This window comes from Peromyscus californicus, unplaced genomic scaffold (genome assembly GCF_007827085.1).
Source record: "Peromyscus californicus insignis strain IS unplaced genomic scaffold, ASM782708v3 Scaffold_11__1_contigs__length_118956290, whole genome shotgun sequence".
In the NCBI taxonomy this organism is placed as follows: domain Eukaryota; kingdom Metazoa; phylum Chordata; class Mammalia; order Rodentia; family Cricetidae; genus Peromyscus; species Peromyscus californicus.
The window spans coordinates 35,050,410-35,065,848 of record NW_026294402.1 but is presented as its reverse complement, the minus strand read 5'-3'; the positions used below and the strand labels follow the sequence as shown (position 1 = coordinate 35,065,848).

Below are 15,439 nucleotides of genomic sequence, written 5' to 3'. Positions count from 1 at the left end.
AGCAAAACGTGGTGCTTCTCTTGTGTGTGGGTCTGGCTCATTGTGTGTGGGGTTTGTTAGGACCCTCCCCCCACCAAAACCATCTTCCTTTCAAAGAAAAGAAGACTGCATTCTCCAGAAACACACATGTGAACCCCAGATTGCTTGCTTCTAGCCAGGAAAAGACGTCCTGGCCTATTCAGCTTTTGGCTGTCCTTGTGTTCTTGGGGCCGTCCACAAGGCCTACCTATTGCTGGAGAAGAAGGCCAGGCTACTGAGGGTGATGCTTCCAGAACCAAAGCTGGGCATACCACTGGCTCAGGTTGGCTGTGGCGTATCTCCGACTCACATCACCTGTAACTGACCACAGTAATGACTTCCTTTCTCCCTGTGTCCCTCCCTCTTTTCTTCCTTCCGTCTTCCTTCCTTATGTCCCTCCCTTTTCCTTCCTTCCTTCCTTCCTTCCTTCCTTCCTTCTTTCCTTCCTTCCTTCCTTCCTTCCTTCCTTCCTTCCTTCCTTCCTTCCTTTCTTTTGCCAGTGTGCTTTGAAGAATCAAATGGGAAAAGGATATAAAATAATTGATACCAAATGCCAAAAGTAACAAAATACTACCTGCTGATACATAGATAACTGCTTTTCTAAGGCCAAGATAAAACTCTTGGACTGTTCCCCTTGCCTGGGAATATGAGGGGTGAGGGATGGAAGCCTCATTCATAGAGACACTGTCTCTTTCTTTTCCCTGTAAGTGAGCTGCTGAGGACAAGAATGGTGAACGTTGATGTGTTGGTTAGTGTCTGTGGAGATCTTGTGATTATTGTTGTTGTGGTTGGGGAGTTTGTCTGAGGCACAGTAAGGTGAGTGGAAACTTTGACAGGACCCACCAGCCACTATGATGGAGCGTGGCTTTGGAAGAGATATGGGGCAGGAGATGCTCTCTTGGGTGAGATGCTCAGGAATAGAGATGCTAAGAGGGTGACCACTGAACGAACTAACTGTTCATAGCAAAGGACTGTACAGGAATATTTGGAGGAGGTTCCCAGTGCAGCGTTGAGTAGTAGGACTGTTTGGGGATTTGCTCTGTGGCCTTCACAGGAAGAGTAAATGCTAAGGCACAATGTGGTGAAGCTTGGGGATGTTATCTGAAGCTCATGGAGTCTGGGACAAAAACTAGTTTCTCTGATAATAGATTCAGAGACAGGGCTGCTCCAGGACTAGCCAAGTGACAGGCAGCGTTCAGTGAACATTTGTATTTATCATGCCCTGACTCATGCAACATTTATTTGTTTGTTTTGTTTATTTGTTCACTAATTTACTTGTGTGTGTGTGTGTGTGTGTGTGTGTGTGTGTGTGTGTGTGTGTGTACGTGTCCATGTGTGTCCAGGTATGTGCACATGTATGTGGAGTCCAGAGAACAATGTTGGTGTTTTCCTCAATTCCTCTTCATCTTATTTTTTTTAATGATAAATCTTATTTTTACTTTTATTTGAGTGTGTATATACGTTTGTCTGTGTGTATGGGTGCTCACAGAGGCCCCAAGAGGGGATTGGATTCCCTGGAGTTGGAGGTAAAGATGATTGTGAGCTGCCTGATGTGGATGTTGGAAATTGAACTCAGGTCCTCTGCAAGAGCAGCCAGTGCTCTTAAACCCCTGAAGCACCTCTCCAGCCACTCCACATTTTTGTTTTTGACCCAGAGTCCCACTACATAGCTCTAGCTGGCCTGGAACTCTCTATGTAGACCAGGGTGGTCTCTAATTCGTAGAGACTACCCTGCCTCTCAAGGGCTAGAATTAAAGGAATGCAGTCTCTCCCTGAACCTAGAGCCCTCTGACTTGACTAGCCTGGCTGGTCAGCAAGCCCTGGGCATCTTCTTGTCTCTGTCTCCTCAGTGCAGGGTCCATGTCTGGCTGTTAGGTGCCTTCTGGGGATCAAACTCAGGTCCTCAACTTTGTGGTATCAGCCACTTTGCCAAGTGAGCCATCTCCTCAACACCTATGCACCTTCAATCTTCTTGACAACCCTACCATTCTGATGTAAGAGAGAGGAAGCTGAATCTTAGAGATATTTAATAGTTTGCCCACAATCACATGACACAGTCACATGATGAAGAAGCCCTAAAGCTGAGAATCAATAACCATGCCAATGTGCTTCCTGGGGCCCAGACTAATAGCCTAAATCTTTTTATTTCATTTTGCTTGTTTGTTTCTTGATGGTTTGGGTTTTGAAATAGTGACTTGCATTTATCCCAGACTGGTACAGAACTCCATATTAGCCTAGGCTGGCCTCAAATCCTGATTCTCCTGCCTCTCTTTCTTGAAGACAGGGATTAGACATGCACCCACTATGCCCATCTAAAACTGTTCAAGAAACTTCATGAAAATATTGCAGAAGTCAGGACACCAGTGGGACATAGTTAGAAATTCCTGACTTACCTCTAATCTCCTCATTTACAGGTGAAAACATGGGGACAGTCACCTGTCTGTGAGCTGGGACCTGAAAGTGGCCTTGGCTATTCTGCAGTCATTCATTTAAGCTACAATCTACCCCCCTCCTTCTCTTCTTCCTTGCCTTCTTTTCTTTTCTTTCCTTTCCTTTTCTTTGCTCAGGTCCTAGGGATGGTCAGGGCCTTGGGCATGCAAGGCAGAACAATTTTCTTCTGAAATCAACTCATATTTGGGCTGTTTCCAGAATCATCTATTTGATTAAATTAAACCTCCCACCTCCCTGAAAGCTTAGGGCCAGATTTCCAAGTAGAAGTCTTAAAGGCAGAAGCCTAGTTGTAAGTTTTGTTCTAGTTTCACCCCCAATACTGAGACAAACACCACAACCAAAGCAACTTAGAGGAAGAAGGGATTTATTTGGCTTACAGTTCCAGGTCATAGTCCATACTGAGGGAAGTCAGGGTAGAAACCTGAAGCAGAAAACACGGAGGTACACTGCATCCCGGCTTGCTCAGACTCATGGTTAGCTAGCTAGCTTCCTCACACATTCTAGGACTAAGTGCATAGGGAATGGTGCTGCCCACAGTGGGTTGGGCCCTCCTCCGTCAATTAACAAACAATAATTCCTCATCATTGGCCCATAGGCCAGTCTGGTTTGGGTACTCTCTTCTCTGAGGTTCCCTTTTCAGGTGACTCTAGCTGTATCACGTTGACAGTTACAGATAACCAGGGCGGTGCCCTTTTCCAAGCTGACCCATCCTGCCATGGTTGCTGAGATGCAACCCAGCCACCTAGATCTGAAGATCTCTATACCCAAAGGTGCTCAGGGTACTGTGTTTAATTCGGATCTCCCGGTCCCTGTGGGCCATGGTTATTCTTTTCATCTTACAGATGGGGAAATTGATTCCAAGAGACAATAAATATGCTAAGGTGATGTGACTGCTACTAGCAAAGTGTGGGTGAGGAGGCAGGCTCCATCTCTCTCATCTACTGTCATGTCAGGATCTTTGCTGCTCCTGAGAAACATTTTCTGGATCCATGATTTTGAAAGCTAGTGGTCTAGCTTAGAAACCCTACAGGAAATTTTACAACAGTACTGTTTGGGTGGGAGCTCCACCTCAACCCCTGGCACCCTGGCATCTCTATACCCCAAGAGTCTGAAATATTCTGATGGAAGATCCGCCTCAACTCCCCTCCCCCATCTCTTTCCCTAAACCCGCCCCTTCAAAGCCCGCCAAACACAACTCCTCCTCCAGAGAGGCTCAAGACCACTCCCACAGGGTATATAAGCTGCATCCCAGAAAACAGAAACGTGGTTCTTCCGGTCTCTCATCCCAGTCTCCTCTCTGAGGGGCCAGGGAATCATCCGGGACCACTTTACCCATTAAACCTGGGCTTTTCCAATTTGGTCTGATTTGGTTTAATTTGGATTACTGCATCAGCAGAGAGGCTTTCAGGATGCAAAGACTTACCAAGTGCTTGAAGAATCCTGCCCCCAGTGTGAGTTAGCAGCAGCAGTTGCTGGGAAACAGGTGAGCCCACCACTGTGTCTGGCTAGGAAAGGCCAGGGTTCTTCATGACAGCGTGAAAGGTCAGAAAGAAAGTGAAGGCCCCCTTGTAACTGCTACAAAAATCCCCGTAGCATCTTCCTGTGGGGAAATCCTGTTTGGTCTAACCCTTAAGATGTCCGTCTGTGGCCTATTTAATAGTTCTTTCCTCCTTAGCTTTCGCCTCTGCCAACAGTTAAGCCAGAATAATGATGGGCAATGGAGAAGATGCTTGCTTATCTGAAATCTGACCCTCCTCGTCTTCCCATCTAATGTTAGTCCCTGGGAGTCACGAAGCAAAACACAAAGATCTCGTGAAATGGAAATCACAGTCACACATTGGTGGACACTCTCTTCTTGACCATCCGTGGTTCTTGTGGAGAACTGCGGCCTCTCCCAGAAAATGTCCCTTCCAAACGTGCCTCTTTGGTGTAAGGATGGTTTTGAGCTGAGGCACCTAAGAAGAAGATAAAAATAATCATCAAGATAATAAGTTGTCTCTGTCCTCCTCCTTCTTTGCTAAAAAGCAGGGCATCCGTGTAGGAAGGTGTTCTCCTCCTCAGGCTCTGAAGACACAGGTCATTTGCCAGGGACAAGTTTGGGCCCTTCCCAGCCTCCAGAGGGCACCAGAGGAACTTGGTAAAAAGCTTTATTAACCAGCCATTCTTAGCTGTTCATTCCCCACACATTCCCCAGACTGACCACCCTTTTATACTATGTTGCAACTTCTCTAAAACTCCATTGTTCCCTCCTGGAAACGCTGTTTTAGAGTTCTAAGCCACCTCCTTGAGACGTGCTCGCTGGCTGGTGTCTCCCATGCACATGCATGTTTCAAGTACACATGAAGACCAGCGATTTTCCTCTTCTTGCTCTATCTTTTGTTGTTAGGTTCCAGCTAAGTACATAGAAAAGGAATAGGGAAACTATTTCTCACTAATGAGGCCTCCCACCTACCCTTAGGGTGGTCACCACATACACTTCCATTAGAAAAGAGTTGAAAGGTACTCCTTGACCACCGGGGCCCTCCTTCATCATTTCTCTCCACCCACTGAACAGTCACAGTCTGTAATTTTTCCCCATTGACCACTTGTGGGCTGTGGGCTGAAGTGGAGTTTAATGAGTGAGTGGGAAGGCCTTCATAGACCACAAGGACACGTCATACACCAGCTTGCTTTGCAGCATTTCCTTTGGGGACTGTCCTTAACTTCTGAGGCTAATGGACTCTTGTGACATTAAAAAGTTTTGTTGTTGTTTAAAGATTCTTTTAAATGTTAAATTATGTATACACATGTGCTCTCTTTTCTCTCTCTCTGTGTGTGTGTGTGTGTGTGTGTGTGTGTGTGTGTGTGTGTGTGTGTATGTGTGCATGTGTGGGTGCATGTGCCCTTGGAATCTAGAAGGACATCAGATACCCCTAGAGCTAGGGTTCCAGACTCATGGCTTCAGACACACAGTCCATCATAGCTAGATTAGAGTGGCATGGTAACCAGAGAGTTACCACCCATAGCAGCAGCAGCATTTGCTGTTTATTCATATCGTGGCAGGCAGGAAAACAGAAAGCTAGACCAGAACGAGAGATGACTGTGACCTCCGATGTTTTATTCCCAATAGCCTATGGAGACCAGCTAAGCACCCTGACCCAAAGGCTGCACCACTAACACAGACCGTGTAGACCAGCTAGGCACCATGACTCAAAGGCTGCACAGCACACACAGACCATGGAGACCAGCTAGGCACCATGACTCAAAGGCTGCACAGCACACACAGACCATGGAGACCAGCTAGGCACCATGACTCAAAGGCTGCACAGCCAACACAGACCATGTAGACCAGCTAGGCACCATGACTCAAAGGCTGCACAGCACACACAGACCAGCTGGAGAGTGAAGTTTAAGCACAGCATCCAGTCAGGGACATTCCATATTTAAACTGTAACAGCAAGATCTTCTTCAATGCTGTAGGAAAATTATGTCAAACATCCTTTTAGACTTCAGAATAAAAGGAGTAGTGTTGGGGCTGGAGAGATGGCTCAGTGGCCAAGAGCACTGACTGCTCTTCCAGAGAACCTGGGTTCTATTCCCAGCACCCACATGGCAGATAGCAACTGCCTGTAATCCAGGGATCTGATGCCTTCTTCTGGCCTTTGTGGGCACCAAGATCGCACAAGGTACACAGACATACTTTCAGGTACAACACTTATACATAAAATATATATATTTTACATATATAAAAATGCATTTTTTAAAAGAATAGTGTTTACATCTCAAACAGAGCATCCATTCAGCCTTATATTCACTTATTTGTAGCAACCTATTGCAAATGAAATAGTCTATCTCAATTAATGAGAGAAGTGAACTGAAATTGTTTATTTGTATGTTTTAAATCTCTCACCAGAGCATATTTTTCTTAAAAACAAAAACAAACAACAACAACAAAAAAAACAAGAAATTTTTGTCCCGTGCCTGTCATCTTAGGCATATAAGAGGTGGTTGAAAGTGGTGCTGGCATAACTGGATGTCGACATATAAAAGAATGCTAATACATCCATATCTATCACCCTGCACACAACTCAAGTCCAAATGGATAAAAGACTTCAACAGAAATCCAGCTACACTGAACCTGATAGAAGAGAAAGTAGGGAATAGCCCTGAATGTGTTGGCACAGGAGACAACTTCCTGAACAGAACACCAATAGGGCAGACACTAAGATTGACAATTAATAAATGGGACCTCATGAAACTGAAAAACTTCTGTAAGGCAAAGGACACCATCAATAAGACAAAACAGTAGCCTACAGAATGGGAAAGATCTTCACCATGCCCACATCTGACAGAGGGCTGATTTCCAAAATATATAAAGAACTCAAGAAATTAGACATCAAAAACCCAAATAATCCTATTAAAAAATGGGATACAGATCTAAACAGAAAATTCTCAACAGAAGAATCTCAAAGAGCTGAGAAACACTTAAAGAATTGTTCAACATTCTTAGCCATCAGGGAAATGCAAATTAAAATGACTGAGATTCCACTTTTTACCTGTCAGCATGGTTAAGATCAGAAACACAAGTGACAAGTCATGCTGGAGAGGATTTAGAGCAAGGGGAACATTCCTCCATTGCTGGTAGGAGTGCAAACTTGTACAGCCACTTTAGAAAACAATATGGCAGTTTCTCAGAAAATTGGGAATCAATGTACCTCAAGACCCAGCTATGCCACTCTTGGGCATAGACCCAAAGGATGCTCAATCATACCACAAGAACACTTGCTCAGCTATGTTCATAGAAGCTTTATTCATAATAGCCAGAACCTGGAATCAACCTAGATGTCCCTCAACCAAAGAATGGATAATGAAAATGTCCATTTACACAATGAAGTATTACTCAGCTGTTCAAATGAATGACATCAGGAAATTTTCAGGCAAATGAATGGAACTAGAAAAAAAATCCTGAATAAGGTAATCCAGATCCAGAAAGATGGGCATGGTATGTGCTCACTTATAAGTGGATATTAATTATAAAGTAAAGGATAATCATGCTACAATCCACACCCCTAGAGAAGCTAGGCAGCAAGGGGGATACTTGAATCTCCCTGGGAAGGAAAAATTGAAGAGATTTTGTGGGTGGACTGGGGGGTAGGGAGGATGGAAATAGGAGGCATCAGGTAGGGATAGGGGATGGGCGACAGTACTGAAAGAGACAACTGGAAAGGGGGTGTTTTGTTGTCAGGTAGAAACCTGGTACAAGGGAAACTCTGACTCCTAACAGTAGCAGATATGTAACCTGAACTGGCCATCTCCTGTGACCAGACAAGACTACCAGTGGCAGGATTGGGACACCAACCCAGCCACATAACCTTCGACCTACAGTCTGTCTGGCCTATGGGATGTTCTGGGATAAGGGGTGGCACAGAGATTGTGGGAGTGGCCAACAATGGCTGGTCCAGCCTGAGACCCATGCCACAAGAGTGAGCCCACCCTTGACACTGCCTACAGTGCCAGGATCCAGAAGCTAGATGGCCCAGAGACCTAGGATAGAACCAAACACAACTGGAGAAAAGAAAAGTCAATGTAATTATGCCTAACAATATTCTGCTATATTCATAGATTGGTGACCACCCCAATTGTCGTCAGAGAGGCTTCATCCCGAAACTAGTGGAAACAGATGCAGAGACACACTGCCGCACTTTGGACTGAGCTCAGGGAATCCTGCTAAAGAGAGGGAGGAAGGATTGTACAAGCCAGAGGGGTCAAGGACATCACAAGAAAACCCACAGAATCAACTAATCTGGGCTCATAGGGGCTCACAGAGACTGAACGGACAACCAGGGAGCCTGCATGGGACTGACCTAGTCCCTCTACATAGATGTGACAGTTATGTAGTTTGATCTTCTTGTAGGACTCCTAACAGTGGGAACAGGGGCTGTCTCTGACTCTTTTACTGGCTTTTTGGGACTCAATTCCACATACTGGTTGCTTAATATATGGTGAGGTGCTTCATCTTACTACAACTTGATATGCCATGTTTTGTCACTATCCATGGGAGGCCTGCCCTTTTCTGAATAGAAACAGAGAAGTGGATGGGGGGGAGGGACTGGGAGGAGAGGAGGGAGAGGAAATTGTGATGTAAAATAAATAAACAAACAAATATTAAAAGAAAGAGTTGGTTGAATGTGGGGAGAGATGGAAGGAAGGGTGAATGGATGGGTAGATTAGTAAGTAGATGGAAGGACAGATAAACAGATGAATGTGCAGATTTCAAAAGCCAATGAATGAATTGATATATCCCCTTACAATCACTAGAAATTGTTGTCCAAGTTGTAAATATAAAATATTCAAGAAGGTCAGGCAAAAATGACCTAGCTATAGTTTGCCTAATAAACTAGAAAAGAAAAATAAAGATGACCTCACTAGACAGGGACATTTTCGCCTTTCCTACCCTCTGTCTCCCCCCAAGCCTCAGTCAGCTGACTTACCATCACTACCCACTTGTGGTGGAGCAGGATTTGCCATGAGGCCCTCACTCACACCTCTCCACAATGGATCTGACACCTGTGGTCCCCGAGATGTTCCACCAGGAGGTGTTTGGGGGGCAGCTAACTAAGAGGGCGCTCAGAGTGGGTGGAGGAATTGGCCCATGTAAGGTCACAGAGCTACAGCCTCCTCCCTTCAAAAGCCTGCCTGTACTTTAGAACCTACAGGAAGCTGTCAAAGAGGGTTCAGCGCAGTCAACATGTGGTGGGGCGTTCTCAGCTTGCTGTGCTGGGTCCCGTTGCAAGGTAAGGACTTAGTTAGAGTGAATGGGTGTTTTGGTTTGTGTTTTTCTTCTTTTGCTCAACTGACTTAACATTTTCGCCAAACCTACCTTCAGTCAACTGTGTTCATAGAGACTACTATGGAAGACAACCCAGGTCATTTTGCTAATACTGCTCTAGCTGTATCAACTTACACACCCAGTTACTGTGCCCATTCTGTCTCCTGTTAACTGCTCTTCAGAGTACAGGGACAGTATGGCATGCATTTGTGGATCTGTTATGGTGAAATGTAACCAGCTGCCTAGTCAAAACTTCCTTGTGTATAAGTCTTTGTCAAATATTTTAATTTCTCTAAAATTCAGATTTTGCCTCTTTAGATGAAGATGTTAATAAAAGTTTGAACTGTCAAACTCCGCATTATAAGAAAATCCTGAATGCAAAAACTTTTTGGAAGTGTCGAGGCTTAATTCTACTCAATTCTAATGTACTTCAGAGATAATACTATCCTAGTGAAAACTGCTTACTTTTAAACATATATTTGTTTTTAATCCTTTGGGGATGAGAGCTGTGCCTGCCTGAGTCTGTGTAACATGTGCATGCAGTGTCCAGGGGCCCAGAAGGGGAAGGTGGATCTCTTGGGACTGGAGTTACAGATGGCCTGGAGCTGCCATGGGAGAGCTGACAGTGAACCCAAGTCCTCTGCAAGAGCAGCAGGTGCTCTGAACCACTGAGGCACCTCTCCAGCTCTGAAAGCCACTTGCTTAATAGAAATCGGTTACATTTTACTATCATTTGGTTTTTGAAGCCTAATTCTACCATAGCATTATGAATATCAGAGAAAGATGCAGTGACCTTTTTAGCTTAGGTCAAACTAGTCCTACCCCAGAGTTGGGGAAAGGGTGAGGGATTGTTTTCTGGTATCACAGGTCTCTGATGGCCCTTGCATTAGATGTATGGGAAGGGACCACGTATAGAGAACCATGGCTCAATTTCATGTGTTCGCTTGCTTCCCAATAGTGACTCTCCTGCTCTGTGCCAGGAAACATGCCTATCCCTCCCATTTGCATTCATTTCAGAACGGTAACTGAAGGATGCTATTTTGTGGGGGACGGGGTGGGGAGCAACATTTTTTTTTTACATAGTTTTTCAATTCCCTGATCTGTGTATTTCAATTAGTGCCTTCCTTTCCGTTCCCTGTACCCTGAGGCACTTAACAAGGATTCTGTTTTGGTAATGAACGACATTAGTTTCTTCGGTAAGTGGCTTAAAGAACAGCTAATGCATTCTGAAAGGGTACATTTAGACAGCCAAAATTAGTATGATTTCAATTATTCCAAGGTCTAAAGCCTTCAGCTGGCCTTAACTTGTCCAGGCTTCAAACTTTTCCCACATTAAAAAAAAAAATACACCATAGAAATATTTTTTAAACAAACAGCAGAAACAAAAGAGTCATAACTTAAACCTAATCTGAACATGGCAGTAGATGCATATCTGTAACATCAGCATTTGAGGCAGGAGGATCACCATGAGTTCAAGATCAATCTAAGCTACATAGTGGATATCAGTAATTGCAGTGTAACATGGCAAGACCCTGTCTCAAAAAAATAAGAAAACAGAAAGATAAGCTTAAGACAAGTCTGCCAGCCCATGCAACTCGTATGTGCACATGTAGCCTGCTGAGGCCAGGACATCAGATTTCCTAGGAGCTGGAGTTACAGATGTGCTGGGAATCAAGCTAGGGTCCTCTGCAAGAGCAGTATTCTCTTGACTGCCCAGCCATCTCTCCAGCCCTGAAGCTGTGTCTTAACGTGGATGAAGAACCCGGGGCTTATTCTGACTTAGACAATCTGAAAGATTCAATATTGAAAGAACCCAAACTCAAAATTCCCCCACCCAGATGACACAGACCCTCAGTGGGATTTGAACCACCACTGGTCACTCTAACCTGAACCTGCTCAGGCTCCTCAGAGTCCCATGTGGGCAGGAGCTGGTCATGCTGCTTCTTGTCAGCGTCAGCTTTGAGGCAGCTGCAAACTGTCAGCTGATTTTAGCGAATTAGGCAGGAGGAAAATCACTGTGGTGGCTTCTAAGGCTGCCAGAGGTTTGCAGACAAAAGAATTTCAAGATCTTGGAGCCTGCCCCTCCTTTCAAGGCTCCTGGAATGAATAATCTCTAGGGTGGATAAAGCTTAACGAGAATGAGTTGGGTTTGTTGTTTGTTTGTTTGTTTGTTTGTTTGTTTTTCCAAATTCCTTCCTCTCACATTGTGGCCGAGGAAAAGGTCAAACCCAGCCAAGTTTCCACCCTTTTCTCTAGCTGCGGGAAGGGCTTCTGCAAACTGAAGAATTCCTTTGTTTCCTTGTGTCAGGCCAGCCTCTTTATGATGGTCTGGAAGATGATTTGATTTTGACAAGTCTAATTGATTTTCACAGCTGCAGTTTCTCTGCCTTGTCTATCTAAAAATAATACAAATCTCTCTTTGTAATGGTTTTCACTGAAGTACATTTCTGCCTAACTCGCCACAAGAGCCAGAGAAACAGGACTCCGATCTGAGAACTCACTCACTATATTTTTAGCTTTCATTCAGTTCAAGTCTCTATCATTTGACGTCACAATTGCGGAGAAAAATTAGAGTTCTGTTAACATATTTGTCTCTGAAGATTTACATTTGTCTCTTTCGCCCATTAATTCAACTAACATCCAAAAACCTAACTTTTTCTAGTCCCTGGGAGTGTATAGTGAATGGATGGCACACTGCCTCCACTTCTAGCCATTTGTAAGTCATTATTGGAGACAGACCTGTAACCACACAGTGTAAAGGAATGCACTAGGTGTAAAACCGCTCAAAGCCTTTGAGTGTGTAGAAGAGAGATCCAGTCAGTCGGAGGGAAGGAGGTAAAGGCCTGTTTTCAAGTTTGTTTTTCTTTTTATATGTATTGTGTGGTATGTATGTGTGTGAACATGTGTGTGCACATGTGTGGAAACCCAAGTTTGATATTGAAAATCTTCCTTGATAACTCTCCACTTAATCATTTTGAGGCAGGGTCTCCCACTTACTCATTTTGAGGCAGGGTCTCTCCATCAAACCTAGAGCTTGCCAATATGGCTGCTCTCACTAGCCAACTTGGTCCAGAGATCCTGTCTCTGTCTCCTGAGTGTGGGAGTGGCAAAGGAGCCACCAGCCCCACCAAGTATTCATGTTCTAGAGATCAAACTCCCATCTTTTTGCTTGCTCAGCACAAGCTTTTAGCACTGAGCAGTCCCCGAAGCCTTCTACTTGGAAGTTTTGACAAAAGTTGGGACTTATGAGTTGAGTCTCCCTAAGGAGGGTCTTGGAGATAAGCAAGGCTCTGTGTAGGCCATGAGAACAGCTGGGCAAAAGTGGCTTTTCAGCCTGAATCTTCCAGGACCCAACAAGTGTCCCTTCACCTGGAATATCTGGGAGGAGCATCACCAAGTGAGACATGAGGAGAACGTGAGGAAAATCATCAGAAATTTTAGCCTGATGCCGACATACAAAGGGAGCCATAGGAAACACTTTTAAATATTCCTTATTTCTCCTTAAAAATTATATGTATGTGGGGTATGGGGGTGGATGGGTGGAGTGTCAGTGAAGGACAGAAGCATCAGATTCTCCTGGAGCTGGAGTTATAGACAGCTGTTAATTGCTGGATGTGGGTACTAGGAACTGAACTCAAGTTTTCTGCAAGAGTAGTTCATGCTCTTTCTTAATTATTTTATTTTAAGAATATGAGTGTTTTGTCTGCATATATGCCTGTGCCCCCATATGCATGCCTCATGCCCTCAGAAACCAAAGAGGACATTGGATCCCTTGGAACTAGAGTGACAGACAGTTGTGAGCCACCCGTGGGTGCTGGGAATTAAATTCTCCTCTGGAAGAGCAGCAAATGCTCCTAACTGCTGAGCCATCTCTCCAGCCCCAGGAAATATTTTAAGTGAAGGAAAAGCATAATGTCTTCTAAATGTCAGTCTAAAAGCTAATGGATGGTGAATTAGAGGGAAGGACAGCCAGAAGACAATTGTCGGAACGGTCCAGCAAGAAGCAATGGGAGCCCCAGCCAAGGCCACAGCCGTAGTGGGAAAAGGAAGACTGGGTTGATTCAATCAGTGCTTGGGAGAAATGAGAGTCTAGTGTGCTTGTTGAATGTCTGGATGCCATGGCTGGTGACCACATTAACTAAGTAAGGAAACACTGGGGTGGAGCCTATGGCATGTCTGTATTAGTTATGAGAGCACAAGAGACACAGGGAACGGGACAGGTCACAGATTTCAATTGCACATGCTGAGTTTGGGACCCCGCAACAGACTTGCTCTGCTTTGATTTTGAATTTATTACATCCAACAATTGGGCATAAGTCAATGTTTAAAAAAGACCATTTTTTTTTCAGTCCCTCTGATAACCTATAGAAAGACCCTCCACAGCAACTCTCCCCTAACCTTGGGAAGGGCCAAGGGTTCTTAGGAAAGCACTGGCTTCCCCTGTGTGTGCTTCTGGGCGTGACTACTACTCACCCTTTGCTTGAAAGTTAGTCACATGTGCTTTGATGAGATACCATCCACTGACAGTAACATTAGTTTATTTTTGTGGGTGGTGTATGTGTGTGAGAGAGAGAGTGTGTGTATGCAAGCATGTGTGCACGTGTGTGTGCATGTGTGTGTGTGTATGCGAGTACACTTGTGTATGCTGGTGCACAAATACAAAGGTCAGTAGAGAACACTGGATACCCTCCTCTAATGTTATCCCCCTCATTCCCTTGAGACAGTGTCTCCATTAAGCCTAAGCCTACTGTTTCAGCCAGCCTCGCCTTAGCTACCACCAGGGATCTGCCTGTCTCTGAATCCCCAACACCTGGGTTACAAGCACACACAAACCACACAGGCATGCCTGGCTTTTCTTTTTATGTGGGTGCTGGGGACTTGAACTCAGGTCCTCATGCTTGCAGAGCATATGTTCTTACCCACTGAGCCATCGTCTTCCAAGTCCAGGACCGTTAGTTTACCTGTGAGAGGGAAGAGATGATGAAGAGTCCAAGCCCCACTCTATAAAGTCATGCATGATAGAGTACTGGCAAGCCTCTGTCTATCATGTCTCTACAGCAGACTGCATACACTGTGGCCCCCCAAGATCACCACACGCTCTGAGTATGCAGCGAGCCACACTCTCCAAGTCTGTGTAAACACTAAGTACACTTGATGAGGAGGGGGAAGGGGGCCTGTGAGACAGACAGCTCAGTGGGTTATGGGACATGGTGCCAAGACGACTGACCTGGTTTGCATCCAAGAGGTCCACAAGGTGAAAGGAGAGAAGCAATTCCTACCAGCTGTTTCCTGACCTCCGCATGTGCGCTATGATGTACTCACTCACATCCTTACATAAACACACGCAGAGAGAGGGAAATGAATAAGTATGTATGTAGTTAGATAGACAGATAAATAGATGATAGATAGATGATAGATGATAGATAGATAGATAGATAGATAGATAGATAGATAGATAGATAGATAGATAGATAGATGAATAAATACATGTAACAAATCTCCTAACCACACAGTCCATAAGAAAAGGTTCAAAGTGTGGCCTCGTAACACATGGCCATTAGTGGCTGCATGCATCCGGTCACTGAGATAACAAAGCCCAGAAGACAGTCCGCCAGTCAGCACAGCCTGAGGTTGAAGGAGGTGGTAAGACATTACAGCCATCCATGACTGAGCTCCACCTAGGACTGATCTACAGATGAGAATGTTACAGGCCGGATGGGAAGAAGTAGGAAGCTGGCACATGGCGTGGAGGGCATGAGAAAAGTTAAGAGTGAGTGAGAATACTGTCAGTGTACCGTTAGCACTGACGGGGAGGAAGTGGTAAGCAAAAAAACAAAAACCCACACCTCGTTGCTCTGACGACAGGTGAAAGTTGGACTGCAGACTGAGGTAAAAGAAAGTGAAAAGACAGCCGAACTTCCCATTCAGGATCCACCGGCAGGAGGAGGACCGGGGATGTCTTCTCCTCGGAAGGCCTCTCCCTCTGGACAGCTTCTTCCTCTCGCACCCTTTGACAGAGCTTAGGCACCCCGAGTAATCGTTTAAGTATTATTTTAAGCAAAGCTGGGTGGGCCTGCGGCTTCACAGGGGACTAGTCTTCCTTTCTACACCAACTTCCTGCTGCAGGATCCAACTCGGGGCCAAAATAAGAGCAGTAAAGCA

At 45.0% G+C, this 15,439-nt stretch overlaps 1 protein-coding gene across 2 annotated transcripts in view; it reads left to right on the top strand.

Annotated features, from left to right (window-relative positions):
• Nucleotides 1-9,196: 9,196 nt before the first annotated feature.
• The window catches only part of Crtam (cytotoxic and regulatory T cell molecule), a 28,508-nt gene continuing 22,265 nt past the window's right edge, over nt 9,197-15,439 (top strand). For both annotated transcript variants that reach the window (XM_052728682.1, XM_052728673.1), the window contains exon 1: nt 9,197-9,242. In XM_052728682.1, coding sequence (XP_052584642.1) covers nt 9,197-9,242 — 46 coding nt within the window. The remainder of the gene's footprint in view (nt 9,243-15,439) is intronic.